At 45.9% G+C, this 26,929-nt stretch overlaps 1 protein-coding gene across 4 annotated transcripts in view; it reads left to right on the top strand.

Moving 5' to 3' along the window:
* Positions 1-26,929, top strand: part of ELF5 (E74 like ETS transcription factor 5) — a 47,703-nt gene that overhangs the window by 6,332 nt on the left and 14,442 nt on the right. The window contains exons 1-3 of one of the 4 annotated variants that reach the window (XM_043482547.1): positions 9,127-9,224; positions 11,446-11,561; positions 16,300-16,424. In XM_043482547.1, the coding sequence (XP_043338482.1) occupies positions 16,304-16,424 (121 nt within the window). In that variant the 5' untranslated portion in view covers positions 9,127-9,224; positions 11,446-11,561; positions 16,300-16,303. Of the gene's footprint in view, positions 1-9,113; positions 9,225-11,370; positions 11,562-16,299; positions 16,425-26,929 lie in introns of those variants that run through there. The other 3 variants (XM_043482546.1, XM_043482548.1, XM_043482545.1) reach the window with 3 other exon arrangements.

The following is a 26,929-nucleotide window of genomic DNA, read 5'->3' as shown; positions in this document are numbered from 1 at the left end:
AAAGAATGAAATAATGCCATTTGCAGCAACATGAATGGACCTAGAGATTATCATACTATGTGAAGTAAGTCAGACAGAGAATGACAGATATCAGATGATATTGCTTATATGGAGAATCTTTAAAAAATGATACAAATGAACTTATTTACAAAGCAGAAATGGAAAACAAATTTATGGTTAACAAAGGGGAAGGGAAGAGATAAATCAGGAGTTTGGGATTAACCTATACACATTACTATATATAAAATAGATAACCAACAAGGACTATAGTATAGCAAAAGGAACTTTACTCAATATTCTGCAATAATATGAAGGGGGAAAGAAAACATTCCTAAAAAGGAATAGATATATCTGTATACATAGCTGAATCACTTTTCTGTTCATCTGAAACTAACATAGCACTGTAAACCAACTATACTTCAATACAAAATAAAAATTAAAAAAGGAAAAGAAATAAAATGTTCAGCCAACTCCCATATTTCATATTGGTTCTTTGGAACCAAAGGATAACCATTGACTCAGAATGAAACTGAATCCTACCTACCTGCTTTTGTACTTTGAGAGGAATTAAAACATCATTTCACGAAAAGAGATGAGGGCAAGTGATGTCCAGGACCAAACAAGACACTTGTCTTCTCTTTAACTCCAACAGCTCAGTGATAACTTTCCCAAATGTGGACCCTAGACAAACACCTTGGGGAGTGACAAATGCCCCATCGGAACCTCCCCGGGTTTGCAAGTTCAAGGCACAAACCAGTTAACGTTGATGTGAAATTCTCAATGAGGCCAAACAGCTTCCCAAATTTGAAGGCTCACCCCTCAGATTTATAAGTAAGTACTAGAATTGTTGGATTCCAGTTAGCATATGATGACACACTCTGGAATAAGGTGATAAATCAGAAAAGTTCATAACAATGAAAGACTGAAATTTTGTAAAAGCACAGTGCCTGAGTTCTTACACCATCCTGTGTTTACAACTGAGACTGTTTCTCTAAATGAGTCTCCAACAAAACCAAACTCAGGAAATTTCAGAGTGCAATCCAGACCTTTGTACTTTTCAATGGCAAATTAAATTGTGGGAGATAGTAGAAGATTGCAAGGAAACAACTTAAGAAAGCAGTATTAGTTTAAAATTAGTGGAAGAAGAAAACCCAGCAGTAACCTCCATAAGAAATACAGTGTAATCCTGGGAAAACTCACAGACAGAGTAAGAGAAAAATCAAAGTTGTTGACCAAGCATCATCGCTGACCTGCAAAAATCTGACCCTGAAGAGCAGACAAAATCTGAGACCTCCTCAAATTCAAAACCCCTCATCAACTAGCCAGAGAGCCCTGCTAGTTCATAGTGGTTGATGTCCCAGGTGCCTCCAGGACTGCCGTGTGGTGGCATGTGTTAGACTTGAGCCAAACTTCCATGAGCTCCTGGGCCATCCCAAGCTCATTCTCTCTGCACACACCTCTTGTTTGAAAGGGCCTGTCCTTCTGGCCATCCCAGACACCACAGAGCATGGTGGACCATGGCCCGAGCTCTGAATCAGGAAATGGGACCCTGGCTCTGCTGCTTGTTAGCTATATGACCTCGGGCAAATTCCTGAAGCTCTTTGAGCCTCAGTTTCCCCTTCTGTAAAATGGGGATAATAACAGGCCCAACTTCTATAGTTGTTGTACTTGGCACATAATGAGCAACCATTTTTAGCAAGTCATTCCCATTTTTCATAACCCAACTCACATGCCACATCCCACAAGAAGTGTTTTCTGACTGTTTCAGCCCTTATTGACCTCCCGCTCCCTGAAGTTCTACAGTCCCTAACTCAAAATTAGACTTGGGCTTCTATACTAGCTCTAAATGTCTCTTTTTGAATTCCCTGCTAAAGTGTTTGTTACTTGAAGGATGCAACTAGATCTTGCTTTTTTTTTTAATATTCCTGAAAATACTGGCCTATTATATATTTTTTATTACTATATTTACCAAGTTCACATTTTAACATTTCTGAAATCAGGATAAGCTTTACCATCTACCTATACATTTAATATAATGTTTTCTGCCCACAAAGTTTACCTAAATCAGTGTTGTCTATTATAATCAACAGCATCTTAGAAATAAGAATTGCTTGACTAATAAAGAGTAGATCTACATGGATCCACAGCAGATTTCCCCTAGCATCCCCCCTCAGGCCAGCCTCCATCCTCATAGCCACCATCGCCCCCCGGTCCCTTGACGATAGACATGATTTTTGATGACAGCTGACAGAAGAGTTCAGTGTGGAGACATGGATATCAGTGTGAAGACATGCAATATCAAACGACATGTGTGGTCATTTCTACCGACAGAAGAGGAAACTGAAGTTCAGGTAAATTTAGCCAGCAAGTGTCATTTCACCTGTAGGAAGATTAAGTCTTCAATGATTGATTGACCGATCATCTAATGATAGGCTGTCATGAATGTGGCTCCTGAATTAACGAAGTGAATGAGCCATAGCTGAAAGGACTGGTCCATTCAATGCCAGTCAATGGCAGCACTGTCAGCACCACACCATCCTCCAACCAACGTCATGAACTGGCCACAGGAGTCAATGGCATCCATTCTCTGAATTGTCGTCCCCAGCAATTCTCTCAGGAAGCAAGCTCATGCCTGCCAGGGGACTGATGTTTGGTAGGAAAGCAGCTAAAGAAAACACTCTTTAAGAATTCTTCCTGTGAGAAGGCTTCCCTTAGCTGGGCCTCTCAGATGCATTCAATGTATAGCCATTATGGCTTCAGATTCAGCTGCTGCTGCTAAGTCACGTCAGTCATGGCCAACTCTGTGCGGCCCCATAGACGGCAGCCCACCAGGCTCCCGTCCCTGGGATTCTCCAGGCAAGAACACTGGAGTGGGTTGCCATTTCCTCCTCCAGTGCATGAAAGTGAAAAGTGAAAGTGAAGTCGTTCAGTCATGTCTGATTCTTAGCGACCCCATGGACTGCAGCCTACCAGGCTCCTCTGTCCATGGGATTTCCCAGGCAAGAGTACTGGAGTGGGGTGCCATTGCCTTCTCCCCAGATTCAGCGGGGTTCACCTAAAACATAGCACTGAGCTAGATGGCACTAGCAGTAAAGAACTCCTGCCAATGCAGGAGAGGTAAGAGATGCAGGATCAATCCCTGGGTCGGAAAGATCCCCTGGAGGAGGGCATGGCAACCCACTCCAGTATTCTCACCTGTAGAACCCCATGGACAGAGGAGCCTGGTGGGCTACAGTCCATGGGGTCGCACAGAGTCAGACATGACTAAAGCAACTCAGCATGCTCCAGTATCTCTACAGAGAGAAAGGAAACCAAAAATACAGTCATGCAATTGTGTCTGCTGTTTCATAAACGTTACCATAATTCAACCTTAAAATGACAACATCAGTATACCTACCCTCATTTTCATTATGCTTCAGCCAGCCATTGTCTTTGCTATTGTTTAACCTCCACGATGCCTTCTGTGGTGGAAATCACACAAAGATCCATTTCTTCCATGAGGCTCATAGCCATGGAAGGATTATCAAGGGAGCTACCTCTCTGCTGCTCTCTGCTGAGTTGGGAATGGACAGCATGAATAGCTAAAAGATGAACTGGATATAGGAGACTGGGGAAAGACAACCAAAGAGGAAATAAAGCAAATATACAACCAGCAACAAGAGTTGCTTCAGCACTTATTTGTGCTTAAATGCATCCTGGGTGTTTCCGTGGACAATAGGTTTATAATCCTTATCCTTGATTTTCATCCCAGCAACCTGAGACGCCTAAGAAATTGATATCAGGACTTCCCTTGTAGTCCAGTGGTTAAGACTCCTCCTTCCAATGCAGAGGATGCAGGTTCGATCACTGGTCAGGGAACTAAGATCCCACATGCTGCAGGGCAACTAAGCAGGCATACTGCAACAAGAGAAACCACAACAAAGACCCACACAGCCAAAAAATAAAAAATAAAATTGTCTCCACAACTTAGCTGCTGCCTCCTCCAGAGGTACCAAATGAGAGCCTAATGGGGAAGCTTGTGAATCTAGTGGCACCTGTGTGCATGCTAAGTCACTCAGTTGTGACAGACTCTTTGTGACCCCATGGACTGTAGCCCACCAGGCTCCTCTTGGGATTCTCCCACATACCTAGACTCAAATCCTGCTTCATGTTCTACCAGCTGGGTGATATTGGGCAAGTCCCTTGAACTTTCTATGCCTGCTTCCTCATTAGTAAATTTTAGATAATAATAATGGTACCTTCCTCACAGGAGAGATGCAAAGATTAAATGATTTAATACATGGAGCATGCCTAGGCAATGTCTGGCAATTAGTAAATGCCAGGTAAATGGTAGCGATTGTGATTATTCATTGCAGAAGGGCAACATTATCCTACTTGGAGTGGTAATCCTCAAAGGTGGGTGATCTCAATCAACATCTACATTTCTCTCCATAGACCATAGGAGTCACCGTTCAGTGAGAACTTAATGGGCACCAGGAATCAGAGTAGGTATGTCCAGACGAGGAAACTGAAGCCTTGCAGTCTGATGCCTCATCCAATGGCTCCCAGGTGGCAGGTGGCAGGAGCTTGTTATCATACATATCCACGAACAGAAAACTTTTCATTCTTAAATATTTAAACCAATAGAGCGTAGAAAATGTAATTTCTCCAACAGTCTCTTTTCTTAAAAAAAAAAAATGGTTTTAAGATAATAGAGACAGAGATCCTAATCCATAGCTCATATATTTTATCTTCACCCTGAAAATCTGTTCCTGCTAATGGCCTCATCTCTGAATTTACCTAAATGTATTTTTTAACTCACTTTTGTTTTCAGCCTGGGCTGCCCCTTGGGTGATGAGGGTGACAGATTGAGGGAGAGAAAAATGACTAAAGAAATGCTGGCTCAGGTTAACCAGAGTCAGGATCGAGGAGAATAAGGGAACCCATTACATCTAGTGAAAGGAACTGGGTAGGAACCGCCAGCCTTATGTCAGGAGGCTTGCCTTTTAATGCACTCCCATGATACATGCATGTATTGAGCGTCTTCTTTGTCCCAAGAACCATACTAGACACCAGAGAATCAAGGAGGTAACCGGATTTCTATTCTACTCTGAGAGACAGACTGTGCATGCAACAGTCATGAGACTCAGGGATCTTAAACCAACCAAGAGGGAAGGACCCCCTCTGAGACCAGACCCCCTCTGAGACCAACTTGAACTCTCATGTCTACACTGTGGTTTTAACAGTGAGCAGCCTTGAGTTCAACCCAGGCTTGGCCACTGCCCAGCTGGATGACACCCAACAAGCCTGGCAACTCTGATTCTTCAGCCTTTAAAAGAAGGTAGTCATAGCTACTTCCCAGGATTACAGTGAAAAATAATCACGGGACAACAGGTGAGCGGTTCTAGAACAATTCTTGGCATGTGGTAGATTCCCTCCTCCTGTCCCCCCCTCAACCACCCCAGGAGCACCCAGGGACCGGTTAGCATGGTGGTTAAGAGGATGGGTTCTGGAGGCAGAAACTACTCCTCTGCCACTTACTAACTGTGTGACCATGGGCAAGTTACTTCACTTCTCTATGCCTCAGTTCCTTCATCTGTAAAATGGGGATAATAAGTAGCATCCTGATCAGAGAGTTATGAGAATTTAAAGTAGTGAATGTATTAAAAGATAAGGCACATGAAAGTTATCAAGTGTCTATTTGAGCAAACATCAATTCCAATCTGGCATCACCAAACTGCAAGTGATTAGGAGTTAGGAGCACTACACCAACAAGAGCCAGGGGAGTGACTTTTTTTTTTCTTCTATTTTCTGGTCACACCATGTGGCATGAGGGATCTTAGTTCCCCGACCAGGAATCCAACCTGTGCCCCCTGCAGTGGAAGCATCCTGTCTTAACCATTGGACCACCAGGGAAGTCCCGGGAATGGCTTTTATAGTGCAGACATGGAAGAAAGCAAGGAAATTATTTGATTGACTTTAGCTTAAGCAGTTGCTTTATCTGGGAAATCTTAGTTGGCTGTCTGTGATCCGTTGTTTTGAATTTCTTTTTTTTGGACCTGAGTGCATTTACAATCAACTTTGGCCAAGGCATCAGTTTGCTTGTGTAGGCTAACTGGGGATTAAAGGAACCCCAATCAAACAGCCCCCTTGTTTAATTACTTTAACAAATGTAACAGGCCAGCATGTACATAGGGTCTTTCGTGGTGGCTCAGAGGTAAAGAGTGCATGCAATGCAGAAGACACAGGAGACATGAGCTCTATCCATGGGTCGTGAAGATCCCCTGGAGGAGGGCATGGCAGCCCACTCCAGTATTCCTGCCTGGAGAATCCCTTGGACAGAGAGGAGCCTGGTGGGCTACAATCCTTAAGGTGGCAAAGAGTCAGACACGACTGAACACACGCACACACAGCCCGTAGAAAACAGAGTTCATTCTAGGGCTCTCACCTCTTCTCAGCTTGTAATTCATTTAGTTCACCCAACACCCTACAAGGGGTGCATTCTTTTCCCCCCACTTTACACATGAGGGAACTAGGTTGTAAGGAATTTAAGGAAGTTTCCCAGACTCACTCAGCCAGAAAATGGCAAAGTCAAGATTCAAACCTATAAAGTCTCTCTGCAAAATCCGGGCTTAGGAATTTCACTGGTGGTCCAGGGGTTAAGGCTTCACCTTCCAATGCAAGGGGTATGGGTTCAATCCTTGGCTGGGAAACTAAGATCCCACATGCCTCATGGCCAAAAATCCAAAACATAAAACAGAAGCAATATTGTAACAATTTCCATTAAAAAAAAAAAAAAAAACTTTAAAAATGATCCACACCAAAAATCTTTTTAAAAAATAGAATCCAGGCTTAGTCACTCTATGGCTCTTGTAAGCCTAATTCATGCTACCTGTTTTGCTATGTGGTTGAGACAGCAGAGGGAGGATGGGCTGGAAAGTCTAAAATGCCTCATTCCTTCGGTCCTCCTCTGACATTCAAATACAGGTTTTATGAGCTTAGTGTTTGATATCATTCAAGATCTCCACTCCAATCAAATTTAGGTTCAGTGTGATAGTTAGATTTAATTAGAGTCAAATTCCTCTTTTATTTTGGTTTTATCTTAATCACCCCTTTTATTCACTAGCCCAGAAGCCTGTAATTTCCCACACAGGCACCCAGATATGCTGTATTATACACTCGGGACCAGGAGACAAACAGTTTGCTGTCATACATGTTTACTGCCAGAAACTTTTCACTCTGAAATAGCTGAGCCAAGACAGCACAGAAACAAATGTAATTTCTCCAAAGACTCTTTTCTAAAAACAATATCATAATACGATGTTTTCCATGAAACTCTCTCCGCTAAGAAGAACATGTGTGGGCAGATATAAACATAAGGAGACTTTCCGAGACTAGTGACAAGATGGGAAAGTACTCAACAGTGGGAAACTGTGTATGACCAACCAGATCCCCTAGACACAGAGGAGAAAGAGGCAAATCACAGAACTTTAAAGCTTAAAGGAATCTCAGTGACCACCTAATCCCATTCTCTGCAAACTCTTTTCAAGTGCGGATTCTTTTGTTCAAGAGAAATCTTATCCTGAAGATTGATATAAAAGCCGAGATGCTCTTACTGAATCAGGGAGGAGCCGCCTGGAGCCTAACCCATGCTAATCCCATTCTCTCACCACCCCCACCACCACCCAGCAGCTCTTATGAGGGCTCCAGGGAACCCCAGGGTTCCTCAGAGCACAGTTTGAAAATCGCTATTCTAACCCAACCTCCTCCTTCTACCATCAGGGGATATAAAGCCCAGAGAAGCTACCTGACGTGCCTGAGGTTACACAGCAAGTCAGAATCCTCGGCAATCCTCTTATCTTCCTTCAACAATTTTTCCATGATGACACTTGAGTCCTCTAATGAACTGCCTTTTGTCTCCCCAGACTGTATGTGTGTTTGTATTTGTGTGTTTGCACCCATGCCTGGTGTTCCCAAGAAAACCTAACAAACCAGTCCCTGCTTTCACTCTGAAGCTTAGAGTCTGCAGTTTGGACACAGGTCTCGGCTGCCCAGGAGAGCTGGAAGCACGGGGCAAAAAGGCAGGGGGCCGTCAGTGCTGTCCTGCAGGTGACCGGGGACTTCTGTTTTTAGCCTGACTTGGGTCCAGTTTCTGCTCTTACAGGGATGCAGGTAGTTCTCACAAAGACGCCTGAGAGCTGACGTCCAAGTCAGACCCCAGCCTAGTAGCTGTGGTCACCTGACTGAGCCCCTAAACCTCTTCCTTTCTCCATCTGTAAAGGGGAAGGTGAGGGAAAATTCCACCACGCGGCATGTTATGTCCCAAGAGGTTAGAAGTTGAGTAAGTTAATGTGTCCGATGGCCGGTTCCACTGTGAGTGAAAAAGTAGAAGCAAGGACCCAACATTGGTTCTACAAACTGGCTGCTCCCTTCAATCTGCTGGGAAGGCATGAGTTTAGAGGAATCAGTGGAGAAGGGCTTTCTGATTAATGTGCTCTGTCAAAGAAAACACTATAATCAGAATGAAACAAAGAGCTCACGTGGTGCTTCACTCGCAGGACCTCATATGAGGATAGGTCCTGTTATTTGCATTAGAGTGACTTAAGTTATTAACTAACTAGTTCAATGGTTCAAGGTGACATGACTAGAAAATGATGCACCTAGATTTGAATTCAGTCATCTAACTGCAAAAAAAAAGAAAAAAATCGTCTAACTGCAAAGTCTGTGTTCTTAACCACTGCCCTATCCTACCCTTCCACCTTACTGCTGGGGGTGCGGGAGGGGGAGGGCGACGGGATCCACAGGAGGATGACTCCGCCGGGGCTGCAGAGATGGGCACCACGGCTAGATTCCTGTTTCCCCTCCAGTTTGCCCAAAAGAGAGTTCCCAGCAAACGCAGCATCCAGCCAAGCTCCCAGAGGCGAGAATTCTCAGCTTGTTTACTGACTCCCCGGGTGGAGAGCGGGGGAGCCGGGGTGGGGGGTGAGCTGGGCACAAAAGCAGGATAAAGGTAAACTTTCTGTGTGTGAGAACTGTTCCCCCTCCAAGGAGCCGTGTCACACTCTATGACACCGTCATCAAAGGGGTTGTGCATAAACCTGAAAAACCAAACGGACCTGTCTGTAGGTGTTACTTATATCACAAGGCTACAGGTGCCTGTATTTCCACCGTACGCCGGTGCTGGGAGTGCCTGCCTTCTCTTGCCTTGAAAGCCTCCTCTTTGGACCCAGCACCGCCGTCCTCACGTAAGCACCTTTTCTTTGCTCTTTTGGATAAATCATAAGGGGCATCAGGGCTTCATGGCTCTGGTGGGGGGCCTGGGTCTGTGAGTCCGTCCCCAGCTCCAGAAGGCCAAGCCTCCTGCCACGTCCATCAGTCACAGTACCTCCCCGGAGCTGTTTGACTGGGATTTAACTGCTGGCCTGAGAAAGACGTTTTTGCTTCTTCAGGCTGCATAGCCACCCAACTCCTTCGTGGCAGCCCCTGCTCCTCTGGGTCACTTGATTAAACCAAGGGGAACTCATGGAGAGAGAATGCGTACGGGCACGCCATTCTCTACCCTTCTTCAAGCTAACCTGAGGAAGGGAAGCTGGATTTTACACCAAAAAATATTCAGCTTCAAGAAAAGCCCACCTCCTCCTGCCTAAGTGCCTCCTTTTCCCCATTGGCCTGCTCATGGAGCACCCCACCTTGAAACAGGAAAAATAGTTGCCTTATTACAGTTTGGGGCATTTTTCAGGAGATTGTCTGAACATAATAGCTTAAAGGAAACCCGTTCTGCACTCTCACACCTCCTCAGTATAGAATGCTTCCAGAAAAGCAATGGTTAGGGTTTTTCCACTGTATTCTCAGACCTTTTCAGACTCTGCACTTTGTGAGGTTCTTGAGCGTTTGCCCCCTGCTGGCAGACTGGTGTAGCACATGCTTCCTTCTCCAGCAAGAGTTGAGGACCCACGTTCATTCTGATGTGCTGAGAATTTTACAAATTGGAAAGGCTGTCAGAGGTCATTAGGGGCAATGATCCCTAATTGTCTTTACAGAGGAGGAAACTGAAGCCTAGCAAGGTAAAGTGATTGAGGGAGATAGCTTCATGTTTTAGTCTAAAGACCCAGAAGAAGAGGTTGTTTGCCCTTCTGAGTGAAAGCTTAATTCTTTTGTCCTCATGTTCTCTGTTAGAGGGTTTTTTGGTGATTCAAACTGTTCTTGATAAGAGTTTTCACAGGTTGGTTGTCTGCTTTTCTCAGAAGCTTTTCTCACCTAAGTATCAACCTTTAGAATATTGATGACAATTAATTCCCCCATCCCCTGCTGGGATGGACATATGTGTTATGCCCGCTCATCTATATATATTACCTAATTTTATTAAATCTTTGGGTTATCCTGAGTATTGTATGTTAAAATTTCCATTTGAGAGATAAGCTCAGAGAGTGTCGTAGATTTTGACCCAACACACCTTATGTGAAACAAAAATAAAGAATAAAAACTAAAATTTCAGCAGACTGAATAGTAAGAAGTGTGTCCCATATCCCTTTCCTTGTGGGTGGCAGAGGTAGGATTTAAACCCCAATGAATTTAACCCAGCTTCCCAGGTAGCTCAGTGGGTAAAGAATCCACCTGCAATGCAAGAGCTGCAGGAAATGCAGGTTCCATCCCCAAGGTGGGAAGATCCCCTGGAGAAGGGCATGGAAACCCACTCCAGTATTCTTGCCTGGAGAATCTCATGGACTGAGGAGCTTGGCAGACTCCAGTCCACAACATTGCAGAGTTTGGACAAGACTGAAACGACTGAGCACACATACATGGGTTTAACCCAAACCCAGTGAGCCTTGTATGGGAGCCCATGGTAAACTACTCAGCACAACTCCTATGAGTCTATGCGGCACCTTCAGAAAAACAACTAAAAAATGAACAAACTCGCAAACTTCTGATACAAGCCAAAGGAAGATGAAGAATCACTCGGCAAGACATCAGCAAAGCGGTCTCATAGCTGCTCTGGTTTTTCCCAAAAGAGCAAACACTCAAGCACCCAACCCACAATCCTTTAGCAGAAAGCATTGAAATAGTTCAACCAATGGGTTTTCCTCCATGAGTCTCTTCTGAGGGAAGTCCAAAAGGTAGGACGTGGACCCTGCCTTGCCTGTAGGGCTCGGGACCTGGTGGGCATTGGGGTATCACTGGGACTTTAGAGGAGGAAAAGCATTATTCTTCCCAGAGAGATGGCCCCAATGGTGGGATCAAGGAAGGCCCTCCCTAGCCCCCTTTACCGTGGTTTACACCTTCACAGCCCATTCTGCACAGTGATGCTTTGGTGCATAAAAAGCCAATGTGTAGGTGCTTAACTGGGTGAATTTTTGGTCACATGCCCGGAGTGAAGTTGATGATCTCTGCCAGGGTCAGGAAGGAATTTTCCTCGTCTGGCAGACTGGCCAAGGCTGGGTGGTTTGCGCCTTCCGCTCTCTCTGGAAGGCTGAACAGAGGTGCCATGGACACCACACCTGTGACTGCCGCCTCTGACTCGTGTGAGGGCAAGAAGCCCACAGGCCTGTCTCTCTGACCGTGTGGACCCTCCCGGTGCACCCTTGGTGAGTGAACCAAACTCTCAGAAGGGTTAGGAAGCCCCTGGAGGCACCAGGGACCTGAGCGTCCATGCCATTTCCAAAGGTCCAGCCAGCCTTTCTCGTGCATGAAAGAGAACCCACTTGATTCTCCCCTCTTGTGCTGAAAGCGCTTGATTCTTTCCTACTTACTAGGCAGCTAAAGTGCTGACTACACTTTGGGGAGACTGAATTCCACCACCATGGGTCTGTAGACGGGCAGTGAGTGAGGGTTCAGAATACTTAAGAGGTCTGGCTACCCCAGGCAAAGAATGTCCAGAGGTCACAGCTGAAAGTGGGTATGGGAGGAAAAGAAGAAGAGAAAATCAGGGGAATTTTTTAGAGCTAAAAGTTTCGTCTCTGTATGATTGAATCGTACTCCAATTTAGTGAGTGTACTTGACTGCAATATGCAACTATAACCATCATATATGCCTATGTATATGCATGCACATGTGTGGCTGTGTCAGCCAAATCGGGTGGGTTCCTGAAGACAATCACACAGCTAGGGTATGTGTTAGAGTCCATCTCATTGTTGTGTTCATGCAGATGATGAAGTATTGAGGCTCTGAGAAAAGCAAGAGGCAGAATCATGACAATGCTCCTTCTATGAGGACAAGTCAGCCAGCCTCTCAAAAAACAAAAATGTGGGGTTACAACAGCAGGCCTAGGACCCTCCCTAGGCTTCCCCTACTTGTCCTGCTGCTGACTCTAAGTCTAACCCAATGCTTCTCAACCTTTTTTTTCCAGTATCACCCCCTTTTTCGTTCATTTCTTTTAAGAATTTTTTAAGGTGGACAATTTTTAAAAGTCTTCATTGAATTCTTTGCAATATTGCTTCTGTTTTATGTTTTGGTTTTTTGGCCGCATATTGGGTCTTAGCTCCCCAGTCAGGGATTGAACCCACTCTCCCCTGCACTGGGAGGTGAAATCTTAACCACTGAGCCACCAGGGAAGTCCCCTAGATCACTGTTTCTTAATCTTACCTCCTCCATGAAATGTTAATATCACAGATTTACCATTCATAAGTTATGTACTGTGGGCTTTATAGAGTCATAAGTCATAATGATGGCTCAGATTTTTTTGACCCCAAGACCAATTTTTTTTTTTACCAATTTTTCCCCTCTATAGTCACTGTCCCCCACCGTGGGAATACATATTCTAACTTCAGGCCTAAAACTATATATCACTGGGCCTCTGTCCTCACTGAGAAGAGGGAACCCAAAAGCTATTGTTGCCCACCACCCTCTTCTACCTACATTAAAGAAATCCAAAGATCTAAAATGTTCAGTTATTGCAAGGACTGTAGAAGGCCTAAGAAGCTGGGCTGCTGAATACAAAGCAGCCACTATTCCTGAACTTTCACACCTAGGGCCTGCTGGTTAAGTGGCCAAGGTCTTTTGTGGAGAGTCTAAGAGTTAACAATATCCACTCCTCCCACTGCAACAGAAAAAAGAAAAGCTGCTGCCCCTTATAAAACACATTTTTCCACAAAGCAAAAAATAATTATAGAAGAAAAACAGCACGCTGTATACCAGAAACAGCCTTTTAAGAAAACTTAATGGATATAATTTGCCACAGAGGGAAGTCCCAAAGGGAATCAGATACAGACATCACCGAGTACAGCCTTGAAGAGATCACAGTGCCAGTGAGTAGGCTGGTGCAAAGAGAAAAAAAAGAAATCTTTCTAAGAGGTAAATATTGTACTAGTCAAAAAGATTCCTAATTTTTCTGTGATCAAATTCAATTTACCGAATGACTTTTGAGAGCTTTGTCAGGCAGAGATGAAGAAGCATGTTCCTACTGTTGCATCCTATATCTGGAAAATTTCTAATTAACACCAGAGACCTGGGAACTGTTCTTCGTGTGGAGGCCACCTCTGCTTTCTCCAAGCCCACCCGTGAAGGTCATGTCAGAGGTCTGCCACCCTCTTCTCCCATTTTCTGAGCCTCCGACCCAGAGGGGTAGGGGGTATTTTTACCTTGAAGCGTCACTTAGGAGAACTTTTCTGGGGTCAAGTCCAGAAAGCAGAAAGGGCTTTGGGCTCCCACCAAGCCTCTTCCTCCCCCATAACCTCCCACCCCCATCCCTCCTCATCCAGCCATCTGCTCAGGGATATAAAACCAGTCAATCTGTGGGAAAATCAGAGTCCAGACCCAGGCAGCCTTGACCTCTGTTTGATACGGCTCCCAGGGGGAGATCCAGGAACATGATAATCTGCTGGGCACGTTAACCCTCTCCGGGAATCAGGAAGGAGACTTCCTAGTGAGGCCTGGCAACTTTCCAGCGATGCCTGGGGAAGGTACCTACACGTGAGGATCTGAATTCAGTTATTTCTCCGTCTGGAGCAGAGTTCTTGTGCATATCTGAGAGTGATGATGGTGACAGATTTGCAAACATCCCCAAAGAATCGATCTCCGGTTCTGGAGTCACACAGTCCCTGACCCTCTCGGGATTGAGATCCTGTTTGCCCTGGTAGTGAGCCTGGGATATGCCTGTGAGCAGATGAGGCTGTGAGGATTTGTAGAAAGGAAAGCAGATGGGTTGAAAATTGGAAAAAAAACTTAATTCCCTACACTGTAGGGTATGTGACTTGGACAAAGTTTCACAGATTTCTTGGGCCGTAATTTTCACAATTATAAAATGTCTGGATGCGGGAAAAGATTGCACTGACAGTAATTTCCAACATGCCAGACCACTCATGATACGTGATATAAATCCAGTCACGGGTAGGCAGACATTTTCTTGAAGCACCAGACAGTAAATATTTTAGAATTTGCACGCCTAAAGGCGAAATCAAGTACATTATGTACGTATTATATAACCATTTAATATGTAACCATTTAAAAATGTAAAATCATTTTCATCTGTGAGCCATTCAAAAACAGGTGGTGGACTAGACTGTGCCTAGACCCTCTGATCTAGGTGATGCATGGATGACTAATTTTTATTTCAATGCTTATGTCTTTTTTTATGTATATTAAATGAATACTGGCTTTCCATTTATAGTAGTGATATAAAGTTTTCCTTTTAAGTAAATGCAATTATGTTAAACAATAAGGGAGGTGATTTTTTTTAATAAATTAAGTTATCATGGGGCAGGCAAATGACTACAGTTTGGGAAGCACTGGACTAGGTGATTTATAAGTTCCTGACCATCTTAAAATTCCACGCACTTAATAACCCAAGACCTGGAATCTAGTCTTTGCTTTGCCACTTCCCAGCAGTGTGATCTTGAGCTGCCGTGTCCTCCTTGCTGAAGGGGTAGAACCAAGTATCTCGTCAATATTATTGCAATAATAATAAGAGAATTTGGGTGAACAGATTTTTCTAATTCACCAAGAATGATTTTTTTTTTCCTGAACTGTGGGAATATGGAAAACAGCAAAGGGAAATTTGAAAGAGGAGACTAATGTGGGTAAGAATGCTTGCCCCTTCTTTTCTATCCCCTCTCCAACCTCAATCAGACATCTTTTCCCAAAGCTTCCCACTTGCTGGTGTGCAGAGAAACTAGGATCATGACTTCTTAAATAGACCAACCTGAGTTGTCATTCAAACTCCATCACCTACCACCTGGGTGGTATGGGGTGCATCATCTGGAATCTCAGAGCTCCCATCCCTCATCTATAAGACAGAACACCTACCAGATCCTGACTCAGAGTAGTTGTTCTGGGGACACCACGAATAATAAACTTAAACTGCTCAGCCCAGGGCACTCAGTGAAGCAAATGTGTTACAGTGATCACAAGTCCCCACTCTCTTATCCAAAACCCTGGGGTGGGAGGTGCTACAGAATTCAGAATTCTTCAAGTGTCAGGAAGCGACCCAGGGTATATATTGCGGAGCAGATTACTCCTCTCAAGGTATTGCCTGCTTGGGCTGCCTAAATGCATCAATATTTTCTGCAGTGTATCATATGAATATTCATCAAGTAGAACAAATGAAACTATAGCTACAGATATAAAACTGTATGGCATACTATAGTTATATATGTTTAATAAATGCATGGTTTAGTTTACATACATATATGGAAGTATAGGCATAATTATATATAAAAGTTTTATAACAATCAATTCAGGACTGCTTTTGCTGGGAATTAAGTTGGCGTCAAACACATACAAATATACTTTCTGTTTCAGAGCTTTCAGATTTCAGAATTGTGGATTTGTATTTATGGGCATATTCAGTTATAGTCATTCTTTCCCTGTTTTCAGAAGTATATTTTTAGACATTATAATCCCGAGTTCAGGGGCCAGGTGAGAGAGAACAGGAAAAGTAAAGAACAAGGCATTATTGCACAACTAAAGCCTTCATCCTCAAATCCCAGGTTTGCCACTTACTGGCCTTGTTACCTGGGCAATTGTCTCAACCTCTCTGCCTCAGTTTTCTCATCTATAAAATGGGGATGGACACACAAACCTCACAGGATGTGGCAAGGATTAAATAATGTCACCGTGGAAGGCACTTAGAGGAGTGCCCGGCTCCTGGGAGGCTGCATGTTGGTGTTTGCTGTCATAATGAAAAGCCAAGCATAGGGACTTCCCTGGCAGTCCAGTGGTTAAGACGCTATGCTTCTACTACATGGGGCATGGGTTCAATCCCCAGGTGGGGAACTAAGATCCCTTATGCCAGTGATGCAGTCAAAAAATAAATAAACAAGTATTGCCCTGCTGGGGTCTCCTGCAGTGTGGCTTGCTGCCTCCTCACAGCCTCTTCTGCTATTACAGGGTGATGTTGGACTCAGTGACACACAGTACCTTCCTGCCCAACACGTCCTTCTGCGACCCCCTGATGTCGTGGACTGACCTATTCAGCAATGAAGAGTATTACCCCGCCTTTGAGCATCAGACAGGTGTGTATGACTGGAGAAGCCCATCTGAGCTGGGACAGGCTGGGGCCAGAAATGGTGCTGGCCTCAGGTGGGCGGCAAGGCCATGATGGCCTGGAAAGGCCAGCTCTCACCGGTATTCAGGACAGAGGGTTGCCAGAGTCCGAGGCAGGGGGAAGAGCCACTTCTGTACAGAAGAAAGCCCTGGAATCCTCACTGTAACCTCTTCCCAACTCTGTGGCCTTGGGAAACTCCACTAACCTCTCTGAGCTTATTTTGCTAATGGGTAAAATGGAGATAACATCAATCTCCTGGAGCAATTATATTTAAACAAAACAGTAGAAACCCTTAGGCCGAAGCCTAGGACATTGTGATTGCTTGAGCAACCTGGCTTTAGCCAACATTTGCTAAATACTTACTAGCCATGCCCCAGACCCTGTGCCAAAAACCCATCTTATCCTTACAGAAACCCTAAGAGAAATTAGTAATTATTATTCCCATTTTATAGATGAAGAAACTGAGGCACAGAGAGGTTTCAGGACCCACCCAAGGTCCAACAGTTAACGAAGTCTCCTGCACATTGACTTGAGCTCTGTGCCCTTAACTATCCTACAAGGTCAACTTACAAATGATGGAATGCTGTGGTTATCAGTATTAATATTATAGCTATTTGAACTTTTATTTCCTTATCCCTAGAGCAGGGAAGAGGAGTTCTATAAGAATCAAGAGAGCGAATCAATATATGTGTGAGAATCAATATATATGTGAAATATATAACCTGGCAACCAAGGAAGTGCTAAGTAAAGAGGGGTCCCCTCGTTGTCCCTCCAGGCCACCCTCCCCCCACATCCTCCTCTCCTAGTCCAGCTCTCTCCACCTAAGAAGGAAGCACGGGGCCTTGTGCAGGCCATAAGCCAAAGCGAGGCCAGCTGAGCTTTGCCCCAGAAACCCTCTGAGGGCCTCTATCCCAAGGTGCCGGGTGACTGCACTTCACGGCAAGCCTGGCTGACTGCTGGCACAGCAGGTACACGCCCCGCGGTGGGGGTGATGCAAGCGCCGATCCAGCCCTCAGGCCTCACCACCCAGCCTTGACCCTGTGTGTTCCAGCCCAGCGGGGCTCACACTCAGGGTCAGAAAGCAGGTGGCCTCCAGGAGAGGGTGAGTCTCCGAGGACACTGTGAAATGCCCCCCCTCTAGGAGTCCCTGCCTCCAGGCCAGACACCAGAACTGCACAGACAGACCTGAGGCCCATGCTTACACAGACCAGTCCCGCACCCTCCCCTAACCCTACACGTGACACACACGTACCATGACATGGTTCACTCTCACCAGGGTCCAGATCATTGCACGGGGACCCGATTCATCCAGCTGCACAGGAATGTTCTTCAAGCCTAAAGAGCGCCTTGTTCCCAGAAAGACCATGAGAAATGTATTCAGTCTCTCCCTGCCCTCCCACCCTGTATTTGGTCAAGAGGCTAAATCTGCAGGAGGAAAACGGAGCTTTCCGAGTCCCCGTCTCTTCCCTGTGTGTCCCATGATGGTGGAGCCCAGCCCCACCCACACATAACCCAGACCTGCCATCCAGGGAGTCCCCTCTTCCCTCCTTTTCTACCAGGTGGTGTCAGAGTGGGATGGGAGAGGGTAACCTCAGGTGCCTACCCCGTGCGATGTTCCAGGAGCTTCTGCAGTTGTCAAGAGCTCAGACTTTGGCCAAGAGTGGCCCAGCTTCTGCCATTACCAAGGGAAGGGGCTTGCCCCCTGGCACTCGCATTTCAGAAGGAGCTGAGTGTTTCTGAGCTTATAAAGGTCAAGTTTGTGTGTGAAACAGTCCCCAGTGAGGACTGGGCTCCCTTGGGTCCCTACTGGTGGGAAGAATGCCCTGCAGGGCCTTCTGTCTTTTTGTCTCCCAGGAGGTGACACATGGGTCTGAGTGTCTGCAAAACCCTTCTGAGAGGGATGTCTCAGGAGACAGCCGAGTTCTCCTCCAGACACTGCTCTGCCAGCTTGCCACCTGAGTGGCCATCTCTTCTGAGGTCCTTGCCTACCTCCTAGGAAATTCCAGCTTGAAGTCAGGGTTGTCCAAATGGCAGCTTCCTGTTTGGGTCCAAGGTCACCGGGCTGGGGCTGGCACTGACTGGCCCCATGACCTTGGCCAGTTTTCCCTAACATCTCTGAGATATGTTTTCCTCGGCTAAAATAGCATCTGCCTCCCGGTGTTGGGAGGGCTGACTGAGATTCCACACGTGATGTGTTTAGCAAAGTGCTGGGCATTTGGCAGGTCATCACTGCAGCCAAGACATGACCTGGAAAAACAGCTTTCTCTCTCCTTGCCTCACTCTTCATATTGAACAAAAGTGACACAGGTCTCTATCTCAACCTATCCAATTCAGAACTATTGGCAGCTTAGACACTTTGAGACAAAAAGGAGAGGAAGGGAGAGAGAAATGGTGTGCCTGCTGGGTAAATGATGTACAAGAATGAAAAGTGCAGGGAGGAATAAGCAACATGGTCAGGAGAACCAGCTGTTTATGCCTCTTAAATGGCTCTAGCAGAGGCAGCCAAACATGCACCCTCCGTGTGTTAAGAGCTCAGGACCTCGCCTCTCTTAAAACCAGCACTTAGAGGCTGCCCTGCAGGCTGGCGAGTGGACGGTCACAGATTGCAAAATGCTCTCAAATGTCATGAGTTCACCCTGACCTTCCCTTCAGCTCTTTTAAAATAAAGAATTACAGATACTGGAAAATTTCATCCAAGGTGGAGAGTGGGGAGCTGTGTATATTTCACTAGCAGGTGATATTTTTAAAAGATGATTTCTCCAATCGAGTTCCAGTAGCCAAGCATCTGAAAAGTCATGGAATATCCTGACTTACCTCTACTTTCTGGAACTCTATCCTGACCCTCCACACACCCACACACCCCTACCCTGATGGCCAAGGTGGCCAGGCCAATGTGCTTGGCTTTGGGATCTTGCTCATACTTCGCAGCAGAGCTTTCTAGGTTGGGGCAGCTCTAGGGGTTCCTTGGAGGTCCCTTGGGGACCTGGAGTGACAGCTGAGAAGGACAAGCTTTAGACCCCCCTCTCCATCTCCACCCTCATTTTTTTTCCACCCTCATTTTGATTCCAAAGACAGTACAGCATAGTGGGGCTTCGCTGGGTTATACCTATATGACCTCCTCGTTGGGCTTCCCTTGTGGCTCAGCTGGTAAAGAATCCACCTGCAATGTGGGAGACCTGGGTTCGATCTCTGGGATGGTAAGATCCCCTGGAGAAGGGAATGGCTACCCACTCTAGTATTCTGGCCTGGAGAATTCCATAGACTGTATAGCCCATAGGGTCGCAAAGAACCAGACACGACTGAGTGACTTTCACTTTCACTTTTCGCCTTGCTGGGCCACTTACTCGTTGCGTGACCTCAAGAAGGGCTTTCACATTTCTCTGTCTTTCTTTCTTCATTGACTTTGTAAAGTAGGCTACATGATCTAGGACCTCAAGTTGAGGATGGAATGAGAAAACTCAAGAGTGTAGCAGAGTAACTGGCATGTACTAAGTGCTCAACAAATACGTTAGCTATAGGAGATTTTATGGCTTCCCTGGTGACTCAGCAGTAAAGAATCCACCTGCAATGCAGGAGGCGCAGCACCTCGGGTTCAGTCCCTGTGTTGGGAAGATACCCTGGATGAGGGCATGGAAACCCACTCCAGTATTCTTGCCCTGGGAAATCCCATAGACAGAGGAACCTGGCGGGCCACACTCCATGGGGCTACAAGCAGTCAGATACAACTGAAGCGACTGAGCATAAGCACAAGGAGATTTTATTTGACGGGAAAAAAAAATTATTTTAAGGTGCAAAATGCTGATCTTGGGTATTAACATCCAGATAATCAGAGAGAGAGGCATCTGGGTTCCATGGAGGCTTTTCTTAAGTAAGATTCCTATTCCAGGTAGAGATGTTTGAGATCAGATACCCAAGAGAGTCTAGGAATTTTTAAATCAAAACCAAACAGTGAAATATAAAATCATCAGAAAGCCTAAGGTGAGCCCCGTGGCGGTGGTCACACCCCAGGACACTCCCAAGGAGAGACCTCACTGTTGGCCACCTCTAGCCTCTCCCGCACACATCTGAGCCTTTGGGCAGCTGTAGCCTGGGACCACTTAGGGCCTGGTGCTCTATCCTTTCTAACCACACGTTCATGGCCTCGGCTTTTGGATGATACCCAGCCGGCCTTCTCATCTCTTCCCCATCCAGTTTCTTACACTGCTCCAGGCTCTTTTTTTGTTTTTTTTTTTCCCATCTCATGGTCTAAATCACTCCACAGGCTTAGAAGGAAAGTCAACAAAGACTATTGGATGGGGCTAGACCAACTCTGGAGGGAAATCGGGAAGCCACATATCATTTCAGGTCCCTCCTTGTAAAGTCCTTCCTTTCAGGGACAAACCACAATTGACGGTGCCCTGTGCTACTTAGTCCATTCACTGGCCCTCTTCAGTGCTGCTCCAGGCAACAGACTTTCCCAATTTCTGATGCTAATAAATCATGCTAATTATGGTCCAGGCCGGCTAACTCAGGTCTCCTCTGACCCAGACTGTCTGCCTCCCTCTCACTGGGTCCTTGGGTTCCTTTGTTCTGCGTGTCCCTCAGTTAGACTGAGGCCCTGGTGGAGACAGCCTCATTTCCCTGAGGACAAATGTCATCCCCAAATAATAACTAATTACAAGTGACACGGGGAACTGTTGATTTGAATTGTCATCCAGATCACTGGACTAAGTTCTTTATATCCATCTTTTCTCTTCCGTTTCACAGCAAGCTTCCTAAAAGATAGACACTACTAGTATTCCTGTTTTAGAAATGAAGGCAACTGAGGTCCAGAGAGGTTAGGAAACTTTACTAGGATTGCACAGCTAACAAGTGGAGGAAATGCAATTAACATAGTGGTATGGGGTGACCCTGATATTAACAACTACGTTAATATTTAACATTAGTGGCATTGAATAAGCGCTTACTCTCTGCCTATCCTGTTCCAAGTGCTTTACATGCATTGATTCACTTAATCTTTTTAACAGCATGGAGAGGTAGATCCTATTATTCCCGTTTTGCTCACAAATTCTAGGAGGCAGGCCCCCTAAATGTGAGATAACACACACTTTCAGTTTTAAGGGATAATTCAAGTAACGAGCTCCAGAACAGTAATTTTTCAAGGAGCCTTCTGATGCTAAGAAGGGGAAGCCATCTAGTACCTTCCCCTTAACTCCCAGCAGAGCAGCACTGCTTTTTTCCAGATAAATTCCAAGTTGAAGAAAATACTATTCAGCTAAAAATAAAAAATAAAAATTCTGCCTCAACCAACCCCAAATTCCCAGTCCATCCCTCTCCCTCCCCAAACTATTTAGAACGGATAAACAAGATCATACTGTATGCACAAGGAACTATGTCCAATCTCCCAGGATAAACCAAGATGGAAAAGAATATTTTTAAAAGAATGTGTATATATGCAAAACTGAGTCACTTTGGGTTTCCCTGGCAGCTGATGGTAAATAATCTGCCTGCAATGAGGGAGACCTAGGTTCGATCCCTAGGTCAGGAAGAGCCCCTGGAGAAGGGAATGGCAACCCACTCCAGTATTCTTGCCTGGAGAATTCCATGAACAGAGGGTTATAGGCCATGGGATCAGGAAGAGTTGGACACAATGAGCAACTAATACTCTCACTTTCATAGATTAGCATAGCATTGTAAATCAACTATACTTCAATAAAAATAAATACAATCTTAGCATGCCCACTCTAAACGATAGTCTGGAAAGAGACAACTATCCAGAAGCTTGTGAAGTTCTCCCTCAAAAGTTATCACGAGGAGGGAGCCAGCCTGTGGAAGAGTTCTAACTGCCCCTAGGAGTGATTTTTAAAAACTAAATAAGTCAGCACTTAAAAATTGTGAGATTTCACATAACAATCTGGTCCTGGCAACACAGGGCCTACCTTCCTGCCTGGCAACAGCCAACTAGCAGAGCTGGGCCACAAGTGTGTACTTGGCATGAACTTGCCCATTCTCACTGTCCCCGTCGGGGGCCACTTTTGGGCATGGGCATCACCTGCTGACCCTGTGGGCATCTGAGTGCACTGGCCCAGCTCTAAAAGCTTAAGCCCTCCCTCTGAATTTGAATGCATCCCAGGTTATAGCATTGTCTCTGAGAATGTCACCGCAGAATTGCTGAAAACTCCCTTTAGCCCCATAAGTCTTCTTCCCAGTGCAGCTAACCCTTTAAACAGGTGTCCTGACCTAGTTCCAACTTCAAAGGAGCTGGCCAAGCCTGCTGTGTAATCATGGCCTGGGGACCTTTGGATTAAGTCTACCAGACAGGGGATGTCATCTGTCCCCAACTGGTAAACATAGGCAGAAGTGCCTCATGGCACAGTTTCTCTATAAAGTCTAGATTATTTTGTGAATGGTACACATGTTGAGGAAAACACATTTCTAGACAGTACAACCTGTTGAAGATAATATATTCTCTGGGTGAATTACCCTGTCTTTTATTTTCTCTGGGTTCATTTCTTCCAAGTAGTAAAATGGTCTTCATGTCATTCAAACAGTGTTATCATCAGTCTCTCTATCCTTCCTCTGATTTTTCAAACCTAGGTTATATATATACATTATATATATATAAGTATATATGTGAAACATAAAATATATAAATATACATACATACACTGTACTATATAAGTATTTATATAAACTATGTACATATATTTTAATTATATTTATATATATATATGTGTGCATGCATGCCCAGTCACTCAGTTGTGTCTGACTTTTTGAGATTCCATGGACTATAGCCTACCAGGCTCCTCTGTCCATGGAATTTTCCAGGCAAGAATACTGGAGGGAGTTGCCATTTCCTACTTCAGGAGATCTTCCCCATCCAGGGATTGAACCCGCATCTCTTACTTCTCCTGCATTGACAGGCAGATTCTTGATCACGGCACCACCTGGGAAGCCCCTTCTATGTATATACCTTCATCCAAATTGTTTAGCCTGTGTGTCCAGTTTGGGCCCTGTCAACCAAGAAGAGGGAGGCAAATATGATGCAAACTTCCCACGTGCAAAGATGGAAGAGTTTAGCCGGGGCCTAATTCCCTTACTGACCAGCCATGCGGCCTTAGTAGAGTCGCGTAACCTCCTAGGCCTTCAGTTTCCTCCCTGTGAAGTGATGACAATAGCTATCCGGCCCCAGGCTGGCCATTTCACTCCCCAAGCACCCACAGGGGGCTAGGCCAGCTCCCAGCCCACCCGACTCAGCTTGAACAAAGCAGAGGTGACCCCGAGGAGGGAGGTGACAGGAGGACCCCTGAGTCGGGGTGAGGAGGGCGGGCCTCCCTCAGAGGGGCAGTGAGTTGTGCTCTTGAGGATGAGCAGGAATTAGAAGACAGGTTGATGCCATCCCAAGTGACCAGAAGTGCCTGTGAAAAGACCTGGGGCCGGAGGCAATGCTGAGGGAGGGGTGGGGACGGACAGAGTGAGGAGGAGGAAGACAGGATGGCACAAACACCCCACAACCAAGAGTCTTCCCACCATCTTGGCTCTTCGCCCTCCACAGGGCCGAGAACAGCCACTTCTCTCTCCACTCTGGGGGCCGTGGGAGGCACTCAGCCGGTGACGAGAGCCGCCATGTTGGCCCCGGCCCCGGCCTCCCTCCAGGGGCGGGAGCCACACAAAGCCCGCTCTGTGGGGAGCTTCGGGGCAGACAGAGCCAGCGGAAGAAGGCGGAGCCAGCGATACCTTCCCAGTGTCCATGACACTTCTCTGAATCCTTCAGGCCTCGCTGGCCTCCAGAAATAACATGGCCATGGCCATCTCCCAGAGCCAAAGAAAATAACACGGGGGTGGAGGTGAGGAGCGGGGAGGGGCCTGGAGACTTACACCTTCCTTGGAAAGAAAGAAAGTGTGTCCTCCAAGGGCAGCGCCTAGATAGGTACCCTCGGCGGGGTTCAGCTCAGGACTCTGGGAAGAATTCCAATCTTCATAAAAGTCTCTCATGCTAATACCAGGGAGGTGAGGCCCCGGGTTTACTCCAGCCAGAACTCAGCACATGCAAACACAGGCTAGATGGGACACGGCCACCAGAGATTTTTCCCAGGAGACCCTGGAGACCCACCCCCCACCCCATGACTGATAGGGGTCTCTCCTCATCCAGTAACATCAGCCTCCGCCATCCTGGCCAGGTGTCAACTCTGATTAAAAACTTAAATTTAAACAAACCTAAGATCTGGGACCCTTTGCTGTAGTGCTTACACCCAGACAAACATCTCCAACATAAAATACCAAAAAAAAAAAAAAAAACCTATTAAGGGACTAAAAATAACTGCAGGCATGCATACTTGGGGCAAATGGGAAAGTGAAAGTCGTTCAATGCTGTCTGACTCTTTGTGACCCCATGGACTGCAACCCAAGCCCACCAGGCCCCTCTGTCCATGGAATTTTTTAGGCAAGAAAACGAGTGGGTAGCCATTCTCTTCTCCAGGGGATCTTCCCGACCCAGGGATCAAAGCCGTGTCTCCTGCATTGCAGGGAGATGCTTTACTGCCTGAGCCACCAGGGAAGCCCTAAATGATAAACAATAAAATGCAAAAAGGCCAAACCCAACCACCATTTCTGAGGCACCGTGCGTGATCCCTGGGCTCAGCTCCTACAAGGGAGGAGTTGTGGCAGGCCACCTAAACCACCCCTCCATCCTGACCCACCAATTCGCCCCCTTCCTCACCCCACTTAAGAGACCAGGTTGACCCTCCTCCAGCATCTAGCAGGGACACCTGTTTCTTGTTCTCATTCCGTAGTGCTGCAGCACAAATCATAAGAAAACCTTGCCTGAATTCCTGGTCTGGTCTCTTATCAATTTCTATTGATTAAAGAGTCCAAAGACCCGAGTCTATAACAAACCTAACGTTAAGTTTGATCTCAATCCACTTCATGGTAGGAAAAGAAATTTCTGGAAGGGCTCTGAGTTAAGGGGAGCCTCAGTTTATTCCTATTACCCATGTGAGAGGATTTGAGGAAGCAAAGCTGGTGTAGCTCAGGGCACATAGCAACCTGACCAACACAAATGGGTGCTTAGGGGCAGAGAAGCCATCTCCTGCCTGATATTAGAATTGCCACAGTTCATTTGGGGATAGTGGCAGCAAATTCATTATTTAAAGGGAGAATCATAACAGCCTTGCTGCCGTTTACTGTGGGGTCTAACTCATGAGAGACACTCTGTCATCCACACAGCCTACACCAGTCACCTTTGCCTGACTCTGCCCGCTCCTTTCTCCTCAGCCCTCTCCTTCTCTCTGGCTCTCCTCCAGCCTCCAATTCTCCTTCCATGTTTCATCGCTTCTCTGTACTGACCTCTGAACACCAGCATGATAGAACGGGAAGAGCACTGGCTTTTGAGTTCAGACTGGGGTTCATATCCCAACTCTGCCCACCACTGGCTGTGAGATATTCAGCAGGTTCTTTGTGACCCTCAGGTTTCTCATCTGTGACCTCCTGGGGGACAGGAACCAAACCTCCTATTCATCATGAATCCTTAGCTCGCAATTTGTTGTTTCATACATAGCAGCTGTTCAGTGATAATCTTTGTTGTTGTTAAGTCGCAAAGTTGTGTCCATTTCTCTGCCACCCCATGAACTGCAGCACACCAGGCTTCCCTGTCCTTCACTGTCCCCTGGAGTTAACTCAAACTCTTGTCCATTGAGTCGATGATGCCATCCAACCATCTTACTCTCTGTCACCTGCCTTCTGCTCCTGCCCTCACTCTTTCCCAGCATCAGGTTCTTTGCCATGAGTCAGCTTGTCACCTCAGGTGGCCAAAGTGTTGGAGCTTCAGCTTTAACATCAGTCCTTCCAATGAATATTCAGGGTTGATTTCCTTTAGGATTGACTGGTTTGATCTCCTTGCTGTTAAGGGACTCTCAAGTGTCTTCTCCAGCACCACAGTTCAAAAACATAAATTCTTTGGTGCTCAGCCTTCTTTATGGTCCAACTCTCACATTTGTACATGGCTACTGGATAACCACCATAGCTTTGACTATATGGGCCTTTATCTTAATAATAGCATTAAAAAATCTTCTAGACTCTTTTCTAAGTACTTTTATATGTATTAACTCATTTAATCCACAGAATGACCATATGATATAGGGGCTATCATTATCCCCATTTTACTGATGAGAAAGTTGAAGCTTTTTGAATGAATGAGCAAATGAATGAATGAGTACCATGATAATTGCAAGGTTTGCCAAAGTGCCTGACCAAGAACCTGGTCCCTCACCTCTTCCACACCTGATCTGTCAACCTTTTAGTTTCTCCTGGCATTGGGACAGTCTGTTGAGCACCCATCTGTGCCCCTGGGTCAGGCACAGCCACCTCTCAGCCTCTTGGACCGGATGGTGCCCACCTCTGTCTGGGAGCACAGGGGGCTTCAATGAAGGAGTGAAGGGGATCTGGCCTTGGGATAGAAATTCCTCAAAACACCACCAAAAACACAAGAACAGCAAT

The sequence above is a fragment of the Cervus canadensis genome, chromosome 11 (genome assembly GCF_019320065.1).
Source record: "Cervus canadensis isolate Bull #8, Minnesota chromosome 11, ASM1932006v1, whole genome shotgun sequence".
Classification (NCBI taxonomy): Eukaryota; Metazoa; Chordata; class Mammalia; order Artiodactyla; family Cervidae; genus Cervus; species Cervus canadensis.
Note: the sequence above shows the minus strand (reverse complement) of the source record. Positions and strands in the feature narration are given on the sequence as shown.